Source organism: Chiloscyllium plagiosum, unplaced genomic scaffold (assembly GCF_037043375.1).
Source record: "Chiloscyllium plagiosum isolate Xiang-an unplaced genomic scaffold, Cpla_swu_hap1 HiC_scaffold_13, whole genome shotgun sequence".
NCBI classification, from domain to species: Eukaryota; Metazoa; Chordata; class Chondrichthyes; order Orectolobiformes; family Hemiscylliidae; genus Chiloscyllium; species Chiloscyllium plagiosum.
Window position 1 is genome coordinate 52,959,450 of NW_028270151.1, and position 14,577 is coordinate 52,974,026.

At 40.2% G+C, this 14,577-nt stretch overlaps 1 protein-coding gene across 1 annotated transcript in view; it reads left to right on the forward strand.

The window, feature by feature from the left end:
- The window catches only part of kcnab1a (potassium voltage-gated channel subfamily A regulatory beta subunit 1a), a 246,468-nt gene that overhangs the window by 212,383 nt on the left and 19,508 nt on the right, over positions 1-14,577 (forward strand). Inside the window, exons 9-10 of the mRNA XM_087993598.1 lie at positions 9,454-9,539; positions 10,997-11,117. Of these exons, the coding sequence (XP_087849724.1) occupies positions 9,454-9,539; positions 10,997-11,117 (207 nt within the window). The remainder of the gene's footprint in view (positions 1-9,453; positions 9,540-10,996; positions 11,118-14,577) is intronic.

The window sequence follows — 14,577 nt, forward strand, 5'->3', positions numbered from 1 at the left end:
AACTTACATCCAGACCCTCAACCTCAGCTACAAATCTTCTCAAAACTTGCTAACCTTTAAGAACTACTTGAAGAAGCATTTGAAGTATCATAACATTCAAAAATATGGGACAAGTACAGAAAAATGGGATTAGTGCACCTTTAGTGGTAGTTATGTCAGTGCGAACTTGATGGGCCGAAGGGCCTTTTCTGCACTGTATTATGCTATGACTCCATGTATTACAGTAAAATCTCAGACTTTCCAAAATAATTTGTTTCATTTTAAAGCTGACAGTAGTCACTCTTTTATGATCGAAAAATAAGGTTGAATTCCTCTTTCAAAAGCACAATCTGAAGGAGTATCTCTGGCTTGACACCGTGATGAGTTGGATACTTTGACAGCTGCTCAAGTTTTGTTGGGAGCTTCAACAGCACAACAACCTGGGCAGCAGAAACAATAAAGGCCCACTGACCCCATCGACTTGTGAATTTTAGGAGAAAGTTAGAAGAGGTGTTTTTGAGCAGAAGCAATAGACTGATATATCATACACAGGATTGTACTCAAGCACAATCTTGAATGGATTGGCCTGCTGTATTCATTTCACACCATTATCATCAAACCAGGGCATCATCAACCTTGGTTCAATAAAGAGTGCAGGAGGATGTGCCAGGAGCAACACTGGGAATATCTAAAAGAAAAGGTGCCAATCTGGTCATAGAGTCCTACAGCACGGAGACAGGCCCTTTGGCCCAAACTGGTCCATACCGACCAAAATGTCCGTCCATGCTAACCCCATTTCCCTGCACTTGGCCCATATCCTTCTAAATCTTTCCTATCCATGTATTTGTCCGAATGCCTTTTAAATGTTGTTAATGTACCTGTTTCAACCACTTCTGCTGGCAGCTCATTCCATATGTGTACCACCCTCTATTTAAAAAAAGTTGCCCCTCAGGTTCCCTTTTATTCTTTCTCCTCTAACCTTAAGCTGATGCCCTCTGGTCCTCGATTCCCCAACCCTAGGAAAAAAAACTGAGTTCATTCACCCCTATCAATGCTTCTCATGATCATATACACTGTATAAGATCCACCCTCAGTCTCCCTTGCTCGAAAGAAAAAAGTCCTTGCTAGTTCAAGCTCTCAGACTCAGACTATTGAGTCCAGACAACATCCTTGTAAATTCTTCTGCACTCTTTCCAGTTTAATAACCTCCTTCCTGTAACAAGGTGACCAGAACTGAACACAATACTCCAAGTGCTGCTTCACCAACGTCCCGTGTAACTGCAACGTAACTTCCTAACGTCTATAGTCAATGCCCTGGTGAAACAACAGCACAAGACAACATGCATGCTAAACAGCAGAAGTGGCATACATCAATAGATAGAGTAAAGCAAGAATTTGCGAAACAAGTTTACAGATGACACAAAAGTAGGTGGGAAGCCAAGTGGGAAGGATGTCTCAAAGAGTCTGCAAAGGTTGAGCAAGTGGCAAAGATTTGACAGCTGGAATTTAATTAGGGAAAATGTGAAGTTATATTCTTTTGGCAGGAAGACTAGAGGGACTGAATGTTATTTAAATGGTGAAAGACTGCAATAAACTACAGAATATAGGCATTTGCGAGTCCTCATCCATGAATGACAAAACGCAAGCCCCCAAGTTGAGTGGGTAATAAGGAAGGCAAAAGGATTGTTGATCTTTATCTTAAAGGTGTTGATGTACACAAGTAGGGAGGTTTTGCTAAAACTATACAAGGCACTCATCATTCCACAGTTGGAACACTGTGAATAATTTTGGGCCCCTTGTCTAAAGAAAGGTGTACTGCTTTGGAGGCAGTCCAGAGAAGGTTCAGTAGGTTGATACCAGACATGAAAGAGAAGAGGTTTGAGAGGTTAGCTAACTGATTGGAATTTAGAAGACTAAGAGGCAACCTTATTGAAACATGGAAAATGCTTAGGGAACTTGATGAGGTAGATGGACAAAGGTTGTTTTCCCTCATGGGGGAGCCCAGAACCAGAGAATTTCTTCTCACAGACAGTAGTGAATCTGTGGAATTCTTTACTGCAGAAGACTTTTGAGGATAGGTCATTTAGAATACTCAACGCTGAGATAAAGTTAAAAATCACACAACACCAGGCTATAGTCCAACAGCTTTCGAAGTACAGGGTACTAGCTTTCGCAGCACCGCTCCTTCATCAGGTAGCTGTGGAGCAGGATCATAAGGCACAGAATTTATAGGAAAAGATTACAGTGTCATGCAACTGAAACAATATATTGAACAAACTTAGATTGCTGTTAAGTCTTTCATCTTTTAGAATAGATTGCAGGTTTCAATTCATTAATATGTAAATCCCAGATCTGATAGCCAAGTTCAATACACATGAGGATGACCTCAACGGGACCTTGGGTTCATGTCACACTACAGGTGACCCCACTGCACTATGTACACACACTCCTACATGCTCACACACTCACGTATACCTTCTGTCATACACATGTTCTCTCTCATACATGCACACGTACACCCACCACGTTCACACCCACACCCACACTTTCTCACAGGCTTATACTCCATCACACTCACACACACACTCTACCAAGCATGCGCACATGCAAAACACACACTCTAGCACACACGCTCACATGCATACACACACACTCTCTCTCCTTCGTGCACGCACACACACATATAAGTCCATGGGTGAATTTGCATAGAGTCATAGAGATGTACAGCATGGAAACAGACCCTTCAATCCAACCTGTCCATGCCGACCAGATATCCCAACCCAATCCAGTCCCACCTGCCAGCACCTGGCCCATATCCCTCCAAACCCTTCCTATTCATGTACCCATCCAAATGCTTCTTAAATGTTGCAGTTGTACCAGCCTCCACCACATCCTCTGGCAGCTCATTCCATACACGTACCACCCTCTGCGTGAAAAAGTTGCCACTTAGGTCCCTTTTATATCTTTCCCCTCTTACCCTAAACCTATGCCCTCTAGTTCTGGACTCCGCGACCCCAGGGAAAAAACTTTGCCTATTTGTCCTATCCATGTCCCTCATAATTTTGTAAACCTCTATAAGCTCCAGGGAAAACAGCCCCAGCCTGTTCAGCCTCTCCCTGTAGCTCAGATCCTCCAACCCTGGCAATATCCTTGTAAATCTTTTCTGAACCCTTTCAAGTTTCACAACATCTTTCCAATAGGAAGGAGACCAGAATTGCACGCAACATTCCAACAGTGGCCTAACCAATGTACTGTACAGCCGCAACATGACCTCCCAATTCCTGTACTTATTTTCCTGATAAAGGGCACAATCTGCAAGCAGTCAATGAAGGCAGTCAATCCATGTAGCGTTTTATACATTCCTCCTTGGAAGTAGAACTAGTCTGACTCAAAATTGGGATACAGACAGTCTCTAACTTCACACCTTTAATGCATTATCTGAGCTGACATGTCACATTTTAAATAAAATATTAAGTTACCTTGAGAAGGTGACTTAAAAGAAGTTCTGGGATTTACATATTAATGAACCAAAACCTGCAATCCATTCTAAAAGATGAAAGACTTAACAGCCATCTAGATTTGTTGAATATATTTCAGTTGCATGACGCTGTAATCTTTTGCTATAAATTCTGTGTCTGATAATCCAGCTCCACAACTACCTGATGAAGGAGCAGCGCTCCGGAAACTAGTACTTCGACATAAACCTGTTGGACTATAGCCTGGTTTAGTGTGATTTTTAACTTTAGCAACCATCCAACACCAGCACCTCCACATCAACACTGAGATAGACATCAGATTCCCACATTCCCCACAAAACCATGGGGGAATAAAGCACAGATGTATTTGTTTTTGAAGGAAGGTCTTACTGCATTGTCTTTGATTATTTCATCCAATGCATAGAGGTTAAGGAGAAACATATACAACTGTGGATGAAATTATTTAAGTTTTACATCAGGTATTTGTTACATTATGGTATCCCTGATGTTGTCAATTCTGACAGTGCGTGGCTGTTTGCTTCAGCTAATTTGCAACAACCAGTTCTGAATTTGAAAATGTCATTAAAAAGGTATCAGGAAGCAAACCCTGGGGTTACGACTGTTAATTTGCTCTTGAAAAATTCTGACTGCCGTATGGCACTGCTAAAGTATAGGCATACGCCATAGCAACGGTGTTCTAACAGCAGCAGAGTTGCTAATAGTCAGGAAGCTGAGGATGCAGTTCTACATCTTACCAAAGAAGTTGTTTTTGCATTTATGCCTGTATGACTGTCAGGGCATATGCAATAGGACAATAAACACAAAAAGCAAAGTATTACAATAAGTGTTCCTGTATGAGTTGGTTGTCACATTTAGGACAGGGGCAACGTGTTTGGTCAGGGATCTGAACAGTAAAGGTACAGTCACCTAAAAAACTGCAGACCAGCAGAGATTGTATATTCTTACTATAAAATGGGATCATATGAAGGAACTTCAGGAACCTTCGTCCATTGCAGGTAATTTGTCCATCACTGATTGATCGAGACAAACCCAATGTGGAAAGTGATAGAACAGAAAACTTCAGAAACCTCAGAAGTGAGGCAAAGAATCAAAGTCAATGGTCTTCAACCCAATAAAACACCAAGTCCAATGAGAATGCAAACTGGGAGAATACTGAAACCTCTGGATCACCTGAATGTTTAAAATCAGGGACTTAGTATATTTTTGCAATATAATTGCAATAAGGTGAAAAACGCTTTGGGGGTTAGGAAGTGTTGAATATAGGTCTGAGAGGGTTTGAAAGGGTTAATACGGAGGAGTGCCATAAGTAACACCCACTAGGATGATGTCATGTGGATTTGTAACCAAAACGCCTTGGGATTTCAAAGGATTGAAATCTAACATCTAGTTCTCCTCAATGTAACGATCTCCATCAGAACAATGTAATCTGTGACTAGTTGCTAACGTGCAATAAACTACATTTTGTTAACTAGAAGAGACACTTCTAGTTAGACCAGAATGTGGTTCTCCTCTCACAGTTATTCAAGTAGGCGCTGTAGATTTATACATTTAAATAGGATGTTCATAGCAAACACTGAGCAGTGTGCACACAATATCCACATACCTGATATTCCTGTAATGGGACAGCTTTTATACTGTTAGTAGCTGGACTCTCCAGAAAACAGCTGGTAATAGCTTTTAGCCCAGGTACAGAAACTTCCTCCATCGTGGGTTGAGCATTTTTTCTGGATGAGGTGCACCTCCTAGTGGCTTTAATGGTATAGCAGGCTCTGACTCATCAAATTGCAAGCAAGTGAGGATGAATCTTGCCATTTTTTGGCAGTGCCCTTTTCATCAAATTTCATGGACGGGTTCTCTCTATGAGACCCAGAGAATTTTCTCGGGTTATTGTCATAAATGTGCTTCATTAACTATCTATGCCATCCATAAGACTTCCCTCTTATCCAATGCTAGCCTGATTCTACTACCTGGTAAAAACAATGACTGCAGATGCTGGAAACCAGATTCTGGATTAGTGGTGCTGGAAGAGCACAGCAGTTCAGGCAGCATTCAAGGAGCAGCGAAATCGACATTTCGGGCAAAAGCCCTTCATCAGGAATAAAGGCAGAGAACCTGAAGCGTGGAGAGATAAGCTAAAGGAGGGTGGGGGTGGGGAGAAAGTAGCATAGAGTACAATAGGTGAGTGGGGGAGGGGATGAAGGTGATAGGTCAGGGAGGAGAGGGTGGAGTGGATAGGTGGAAAAGGAGATAGGCAGGTAAGACAAGTCCGGACAAGTCATGGGGACAGTGCTGAGCTGGAAGTTTAGAACTAGGGTGAGGTGAGGGAAGGGGAAATGAGGAAACTGTTGAAGTCCACATTGATGCCCTAGGGTTGAAGTGTTCCGAGGCGAAAGATGAGGCGTTCTCCCTCCAGGCGTCTGGTGGTGAGGGAGCAGTGGTGAAGGAGGCCCAGGACCTCCATGTCCTCGGCAGAGTGGGAGGGGGAGTTGAAATGTTGGGCCATGGGGCGGTGTGGTTGATTGGTGCGGGTGTCCCGGAGATGTTCCCTAAAGCGCTCTGCTAGGAGACGCCCAGTCTCCCCAATGTAGAGGAGACCGCATCGGGAGCAACGGATACAATAAATGATATTAGTGGATGTGCAAGTAAAACTTTGATGAATGTGGAAGGCTCCTTTAGGGCCTTGGATAGAGGTGAGGGAGGAGGTGTGGGCGCAGGTTTTACAGCTCCTGCGATGGCAGGGGAAGGTGCCAGGATGGGAGGGTGGGTTGTAGGGGGGCATGGACCTGACCAGGTAGTCACGGAGGGAACGGTCTTTGCGGAAGGCGGAAAGGGGTGGGGAGGGAAATATATCTCTGGTGGTGGGGTCTTTTTGGAGGTGGCAGAAATGTCGGCGGATAATTTGGTTGGTAGGGTGGAAGGTGAGCACCAGGGGCGTTCTGTCCTTGTTGCCATAGCTGTAAGTACATTCACTGCCCACCATCAGTTGCATTGGCACCATATCTAAAACATCATTGCGCACCCAACTTTATGCTGACATTCCTGTGCTGCTCTACACGGGTGCATGCTATGTTCCTGGACATGGCAGATAAGGGCAAATTGGTGGCCAACTTTGCAGACAGGGAGCTACAGGTTTTGGTGGATAGAATGTTGCAGAGGAGGCCATACCACCAGACCCTGCCAGCATGGTTTGTGGTCACCAGGGTCAATCATCCAGAACAATGCCCAACAATGCTGCAAATAATCAAGTTCTCCACTGCACCAGGGTAAGTGCCACTGTCTTCTCCCTGTGACCTCACACTCATTCTATCTACCTCCTACCAAGGCTCATGATCTACCTCTCTCAGAGTTGTGTGCAACATCTTCCCTCAATTGCTCCTATTCACCCAAACACTCAATACTATTAATGCTGTGATTTCTCTGCCTTATCATATTTCTCAGAAATCTTTCAAGGCACTTTATGCACAATTAATAGTGACTGATAACAACAAGATAACAGTGAGTAAGTAAGTTCACTGGCTTTATGGCCAGTTATTCTGTTTTTAATAACAGTTGTAGGAAGACCATTGTCCAGAACATTGGAAGAGCTCACTGCTCCTTAATACGTTTCCAGGAGACCCTTAAGGCCCACATAAAACACTGCAATGGACAGACAAGACTTCAGTTTAGTATATCATCTGAAAAACAGACTCAATAAAATAAGTAGTTAAGTGAAAGATCAAATGTGTATTAATAAAAGAGTTTGACATAGTTTTTCATAAAACTGATGTTTCATAAAAGTTATTCAGATCTTTTCATTTGGCCCTTTTTTGCAAATGTTGCATTTGAAAATAATATTTTGTTCTACCTGTTGATCATGTTAAAATAGTATAATGTATTCATTTCTAGTTCTTGAAAATATTTTAACGGTATTCACCATTTTAGACTTTTTTTTCAAACTGGGCACGTTTTTATCTTGTGTCACGTGTACAGAGTTAGGAGAAATTTTGGTTCTGCAAATCTGACCTTTAAAAATGGTTGCCTGTACTTCTGATCTTCAGACCAGTGGCTGGGCTGGATTGAGGATCAGGTCTAGAGAACCAGAAAGAGCCAAGGAGACTGCCAGTTCACAAGGGGGGGGGGTTGCGTAAAATATTGCCTCAGGGCTCTGGCACTATGTTCAAAGTTTTTAAAAAAAGATTAATATATAACATATACCTTCTGCTTTCACTCCCTTACCCCATTTTCCATGCCTTTTCTGTGCCAACCAATTCCTATACCTACCCTCATGAACTCTTATAACCCCTGTACCATTCTATGCCCTTTTATCTAACCCTTAATACATCTCATACACCCTATTCCACTCATGATATGCAAATATCAATCTACCCATATCCCATGGATCTCATAACCCATTTCCCCAAGGCCCTTTCTAACCATATGTGAAGTCAGTGCCAACTCATACCCTTACTCACCATCATCCATGTTAATTCACCTGTTAAGCACCATTAACATAAATTAGGAGGCTTCCTGGTAGAAACTCAAGTTATTAGCCTATTGATGATATTACTATTGAAAATATATTGGTACAAAAATGTACAATACATTCAAATGCTTCACTGAAAACTCTTATGAAAACAACCACTTCATTGAAGTACATTGACTTATGTAAATAAAATCTATCAAGTGCTTAACCCCTTTTGTCTACAAATATTTCCCTTCATTATACAGTTGGAACTGTCCATCAAGAGACAGCGCATTGGGAAAATGAAATTTTGGAAATCATTTGCCAGTACAAAAGCTGTAATTGTTTTATATGAAATTACTAGCACCACCCTTTTTATCAGAGGGGGAAGGTTTCCTTGACAACATTGCCAGAATGATTTTATGCACTTTTTATGCTTTTTCACAACCCCAAATGATACTTTCTCTGCACCAGAAGATGCCTTATCTCCATCAAAGGTGCCTTGGATCTAAACAAGTCTGCTCTTACCTGGTTATTTAAATGACCAGCTGCTTTCAGGGGCAAACTACAGCCCAGCTACATCAATCCCGCTCTAGCGAAAATTGAAATTCTAGGTTTGGGGTCAGGACTTTGAATCCCTGACTACGTCCAGCACTGTCTATCATGGTGGTAGTATTCTCCATCATGACAAAAATCGAGACCTAGTAGTGATCTTGCAGCAGCAGCAATGATATAGGCAATAAGCATAACGTTTTGAAGGAAGTCTGAAAAAAATAGAGCACAGAAGGAGGTCATGAAGCCTGTGCTCACATTACTTCTTCAACTGGAGCTAAATACTTCACGAAAATCATCTGTCAATTTCCCTCTTCCTGCTGTGAATGCCATTTCAACTTAGAACTTGTGCATTATTCAGTAAGAACAGAATTTGAACTCTGTCGAAAAAAACTGGAAAATCAGAAAATTCACAGGTAGTTTCTAGCTCCAGCTGTAGCCATTTCTTTTCCAGTAGTAAAGCATTATTTGTAATATACTGTTACTAGGAAATTGATTTTTTTCTGGTAAATTAGATATATATTCCCTTCCCTGAAAATGAGCTGTAAATTTAAATCCTAGAATATAGTATGATAAACGAGTGTGATAGTGGTTATATTTCAACAGCAGTCTATAAAGGACATGGCTGGGGAGGGGGGTGGTGGGCAAGTTTGACAGAGGCAAAATCAGCCTGGGTTATCTGAAATCTGGACTTCTGACCAGATCGACCATCTATAAACCTTTGAAGCAAAGGATAAGAACAGTTCAGCATTGTCTTGAAAAGCAAAAAAATCTTCAATTTATGACATTTATTTTGGATTTCCCATTAAGTGAAATAAATAGAATTATGAATATATGGAAAGGAAATTTAAGCCACTATGAACTCCAAAATTACATTTGTGTCAAATGGAATGTTTCATGTATTGCAAAGGATGAAGAAACTAATGTTTATTTTTTGTTTTCCTTTCACCACCATCCCCTTCCCCACCCACAAACTTAATGTAGAGATTGTCCGAGCAATGACATATGTGATAAACCAAGGAATGACCATGTATTGGGGAACATCCCGCTGGAGTGCCATGGAGATTATGGTATCCATCTTTCTGTAATTTATTAGTTTAAGCATATCAATAGTCATTTACTATCTTCAGCAAGAAGTGACAATTCGAACTGATATGTGTGATCTAACCTGTATAAGCAGATTCTCAAATACCACTATTAAGGAGACTAATCTCCTTAAATTTTAACTGGCATTTATGTGAAGAATGCATTGGAATTATAAACTGATTTGAATGTATTTATTGATTACATTAGAAATACCTATCCTGTCACACAATTTATTTTAGTCAACAGGGTAAATATTTGTTGTCTATTCACACTACAGTGTTATTTCAGTATCTTGACTTTTCATTGTTTAAAATACATTATTTGGCGTGGTGGCTTAGTGGTTAGCACTGGCAGGGACCTGGGTTTGATTGTAGCCTTGGATGACTCTGTGGAGTTTGGATGTTCTCCCTGTTTCTGCGTGGTTTCCAAAAGGTGCCTTGGTTTCCTCCTAAGTCCAGAGATGTGCAGGTTAGGTGGATTGTCCATGTTAAGTTGCCCATTGTGTCCAGGGATGTGTAGATTAGGTGGATTGTCCATGCTAAGTTGCCCATAGTGTCCAGAGATGTGCAGGTTAGGTGGATTGTCCATGCTAAGTTCCCATAGTGTCCAGGGATGTGCAGGCTAGGTGGGTTAGTTGTGGTAAATGTGGAGTTAAGGGGATGGGGGTTTGCTCTGGGCGGGATGCTCTTTGGAGGTTTGGTACAGACTTGATGGGCTGAATGTCCTCATTCTGCACTGTAGGGATTCTGTGATTCTATGACCTGACTAGGTAAACAATGTAAGTGAACTCCAAACTATAAATACTCTGTTGATTTATTTCTGGAGCTAGCAACTTAACCACCAAACAATCGCATGATAAAATCAAAAAGTAGGATGTGTTGGCCATTTGACCAAGGTAATATTTTGTAAATAAAATTACATACAAGCAAAAGTAGAAAATGGTATAAATCTACACCCATCTGAAAGACTAATGTAGGTTGGGAGTTGGCTGTAATTTTCACTGGCTCTTTGATAGAATTTTGATGGAAAGCTATATTTCTCTTTATATGTATCTCATCTGAAGGAGGCTGTGAACCCTGATTGCTTGTATTATTAACAACATCAATATCCATTTCTTACATTAAAATCTTTCTTCAAATACCAACTGACAAAGTCAGGAAAGGAAATGATTCCTCTTATTGATTTTAAAACCATTGATGCGAGAATAGTACCCACAAATAGTTGACAAATATTACTGGTAATACATTGCGCACAATTGAATAATAGCATAATTTTCATTTCACTTCCCCAGCACAGCTCCATCCATTCTGATTTTTTAAAGGGTTCTGATGAAAATCATGCATTGACCAGGAGTAGTCACTTCATCTTTTGTTTCATAACAATATTACTAGATCCTGATTTTAATCTTTTTGACAGTCTATCTTTTACTGATTTTCCTCAGGAGGCCTACTCAGTAGCAAGACAGTTCAATTTGATCCCTCCAGTCTGTGAGCAAGCCGAATATCATATTTTCCAGAGAGAGAAAATTGAGGTCCAACTCCCTGAGCTTTATCACAAAATTGGTGAGTACCTCCGTTATAGTTAGTTTAATGAGTCTGCCAGGATATAATCCATGAGTTTGAAGGTGATCAGTAAGGGAATCAAGAGTTATGGAGAAAAGGCATGGAGAGGATTTGAGGATTATCAGATCAACTATTATCTCACTGAATGCCGAAACAGGCTTGATGGGCTGAATGGCCTAATTCTTCTCCTATATCTTATGGTCTAATATACGGCATTCTAAGTATTGAAGAGAGGTGTTCTGTTTCAACAGTGGCTGATTGAATAGGCAAGAATTTGATCCCAATATAGGGTCAGAATGAGGAAGGTAGGCACTACATAATTTCAAATTGCTGGTTGGTGTGTTGCTTTGCCAAACCATGAACCATTTTGTTGGAGCCATATAAAGGGCAGGTAGGTAGTTTGCCAACATAAATAACAGGTGGTTACAGCCATGAATCAGCAATGATCAATTAGAATCTGTTTCAATTAGAATCCCATCCTTGAATCTAATTAACTTCGCAAAATGAAAACTAAAGCACCAATTATTTCACTGGATACTTCTTTTAAGACTCAAGGATGAAATCCATTAGGACCTGAGGACTTGCTAAATCACAGTGCCAACAATTTATTTGGTACTATATCTTTGGTAACTGTAATTTTCTTGAGTTCCTCCTTCCCTTTCAATTCTTGATTTACAGTTATTTCCCAGATGTGAGCTGTCTCTTCTCCAGTGAAGGTTGATGCTATATATCTGTCTACCTTCCAATTGTTTATTATTATCATGACCACAATTGGAAGAATAAAGTTGGACATTGACTTAGAAAGAAGAGAAATAATGGTGTCTGGATGATTCCATTATCAGTATGTAAATCAGCCAATTATTGGCAACAAGGAAATAATATCATATGAATTATAGATGGTCACCATTTGCACTGCTCTGTCATTAGCTTTGTGAAAATGGTATCTCACTCTTAAACTCTCTATAATTTTCATGATGTTGTTGCATTTTTATGTTATTTAAAATGTTAAGCATAATAATTAATAGAGTAAGTACACTTTTCATTCATTCTTTCATTGCCGTTATGCTCTGTCTTAAGAAGTGTCTTTTGCCTATTATCTGCTCAAAATACTGCTGAGAAAGGGTCACCAGACCCAAAACGTTAACTTTGATTTCTCTTCACAGATGCTGCTAGAACTGCGGAGCTTTTCCAGCAATTTTTGTTTTTGTTTAATCACCATAGAGTTTGATTTTGTTTCCGACCAGATTTTTTCCTTTTTTGGAAAGGAATTATTGCAAATGTTATTAATATACTCACCACAAAACTATTTCGTCCAATCTTGAGTTCCATTTAAGGCTTGTTTGATTTTGCATTTTGAAATTGAGGCTTCTAGATTTATAGCTGCAGTCAAATTAAAACAATTTGTTTTTATCTACATTAGTTCGAATTATATGAGAATAAAGGCCCTGGGATGTACTGAGCATATTAATAAGATTTTGCAGTTATGTCCCATGACAATTTCAGCTCATTAGTAAATGAAACGGGCTGCAGTCTGTGCAGGTCCATTGAAAATTAAAATTGCCTCATATGTTGCAGCTCTACAGAACTTTAGTTGGGCTACATTTGGAATATCGTGTACAGTTCTGATCGCCACACTGCCAGAAGGATGTGGAGGCTTTGGAGAGGGTACAGAAATGATTTACCAGGACGTTGTCTGCTTCGGAGGGTATTGACTATGAGGAGAGATTGGACAAAGTTGGTTTGCTTTCACTTAAATGTCAAAGGATGAGGGGCGACACGATACAAGTTTAGAAAAGTATGACGGGTATAGATAAAACAGATAGTCTTTCGTATGGTAGAAATGTCAATGATGTGGGATATATGTTTAGTGCAAAAGGGGATAGGTTTAAGGCAGATGTAAGAAGTAAGTTTTTTTACACAGAGGGTAGCTTTTGCCTGGAGTGTGCTGCCAGAGGAGGTGGTGGAAGTGGATACAATAGCATTGTTTAAGAGTCATCTTGAAGATATATGAAGAGGCAGGGAGTAGAGGGATATGGACCATTTAGAAGCAAGAGATCTTTAGTTTTGATTAGGCATGTGTGTTGGTATAGTCTTGGTGGGGCAAGGGCCTGTTCCTGTGCTGTACTATTCTTTGTTCTTTACCTCAAGACATTGCTAAAGATCATTGAATGCCAGTTGAAGCACAACAGTGCAATACATTAAAAATTCCAATGACTGACCACCAACCAGTCAACCTCATGATCGTTATTCCTGTATATAAGCCAGAGAATGACTATCACTTTAATGAAAACACAAAATATCAATTGAAACACTGCCATCATTGCATTTGTGAATATATCCATGCAGTATAAACAGACACACCTTTCTTCAATTGCTGCTCACTGGAAATCATCTGCACCTTACTGCTGACTGAAATGGGGAAGCTTAATTCAAATTCTTTATATTGGCAGGACAGTGTGTTTGCATGTTATGGAGTTCATCCTCCCCACGTCTATGGTGGAAATGGGAACTTATGGAATGTCTTATGGGAACTTATTCACATTTTGTTTTATTTACTTGTGGGACGTCAGTGTTCCTGATTGGCCAACAGTGATTGCCCTTCCCTCACAGCGCTTGAACTGAGTGGCTTCCATTTCAAAGTCAAGCACATTGCTGTGGATCTGGAGTCACATGTAGGCCCGACCAGGTGAGGATGCCAGATTTCTTCAGCCAGATGGGTTTTTCCTGACAATCAGCAATGGCTTCATAATCTTCCCTCAAATCTTAATTCCAAATATTTTCTTTAAATTATTGAATTCACATTCCATCATCTGCTATGGTGGATTCAAACCCAGATTCCCAGAACATTAGCTGAGTTTCTGGACTAATAGTCTTGCAATAATATCACTAGGCCATCACTTCCCCTATTGGCATTTATTAATAATTTACATTTGTTAAACTTTCCAACATGTACTTTTATTTAAAAAAACAGTTCAATCAAAAATAAAAAGTGCAATGTAATTGATTGTATGGCTTCAAAGGAAGACCTTTTTTTAGTTTTTGTCAATTCTTCATTAATTTTTAATCTACTGACTGATTTAATGGTTCAGCTACAATAATGCAAAGTAGGAAAAGAGACTGACAGGATGGGATAATAACTAAGGGCAGCAAGAATTGCCATAGAATGCCACAAGGCAAACTCCAGAAAACGATTTGTATGACAGATGTACCACAGCACAACACAGATACAGCCATGTGCCCAGATTTTCTCTCATTTCTTCTACTCTTATCGAAAAGGCACTAATGCATCCTTGGTCACAGTTCATGAATCATCAGGTATCTTACCGATGTGTTCATTATTCTTGGAAAATTACGAAATGTTGGTAGAGAAGATATTTCATCTATACCACACCTTTCACACTCTCAGAACATTCCAAACACATTTTATGGGCGATAAATCATTTTGAAACATCATTGTTGT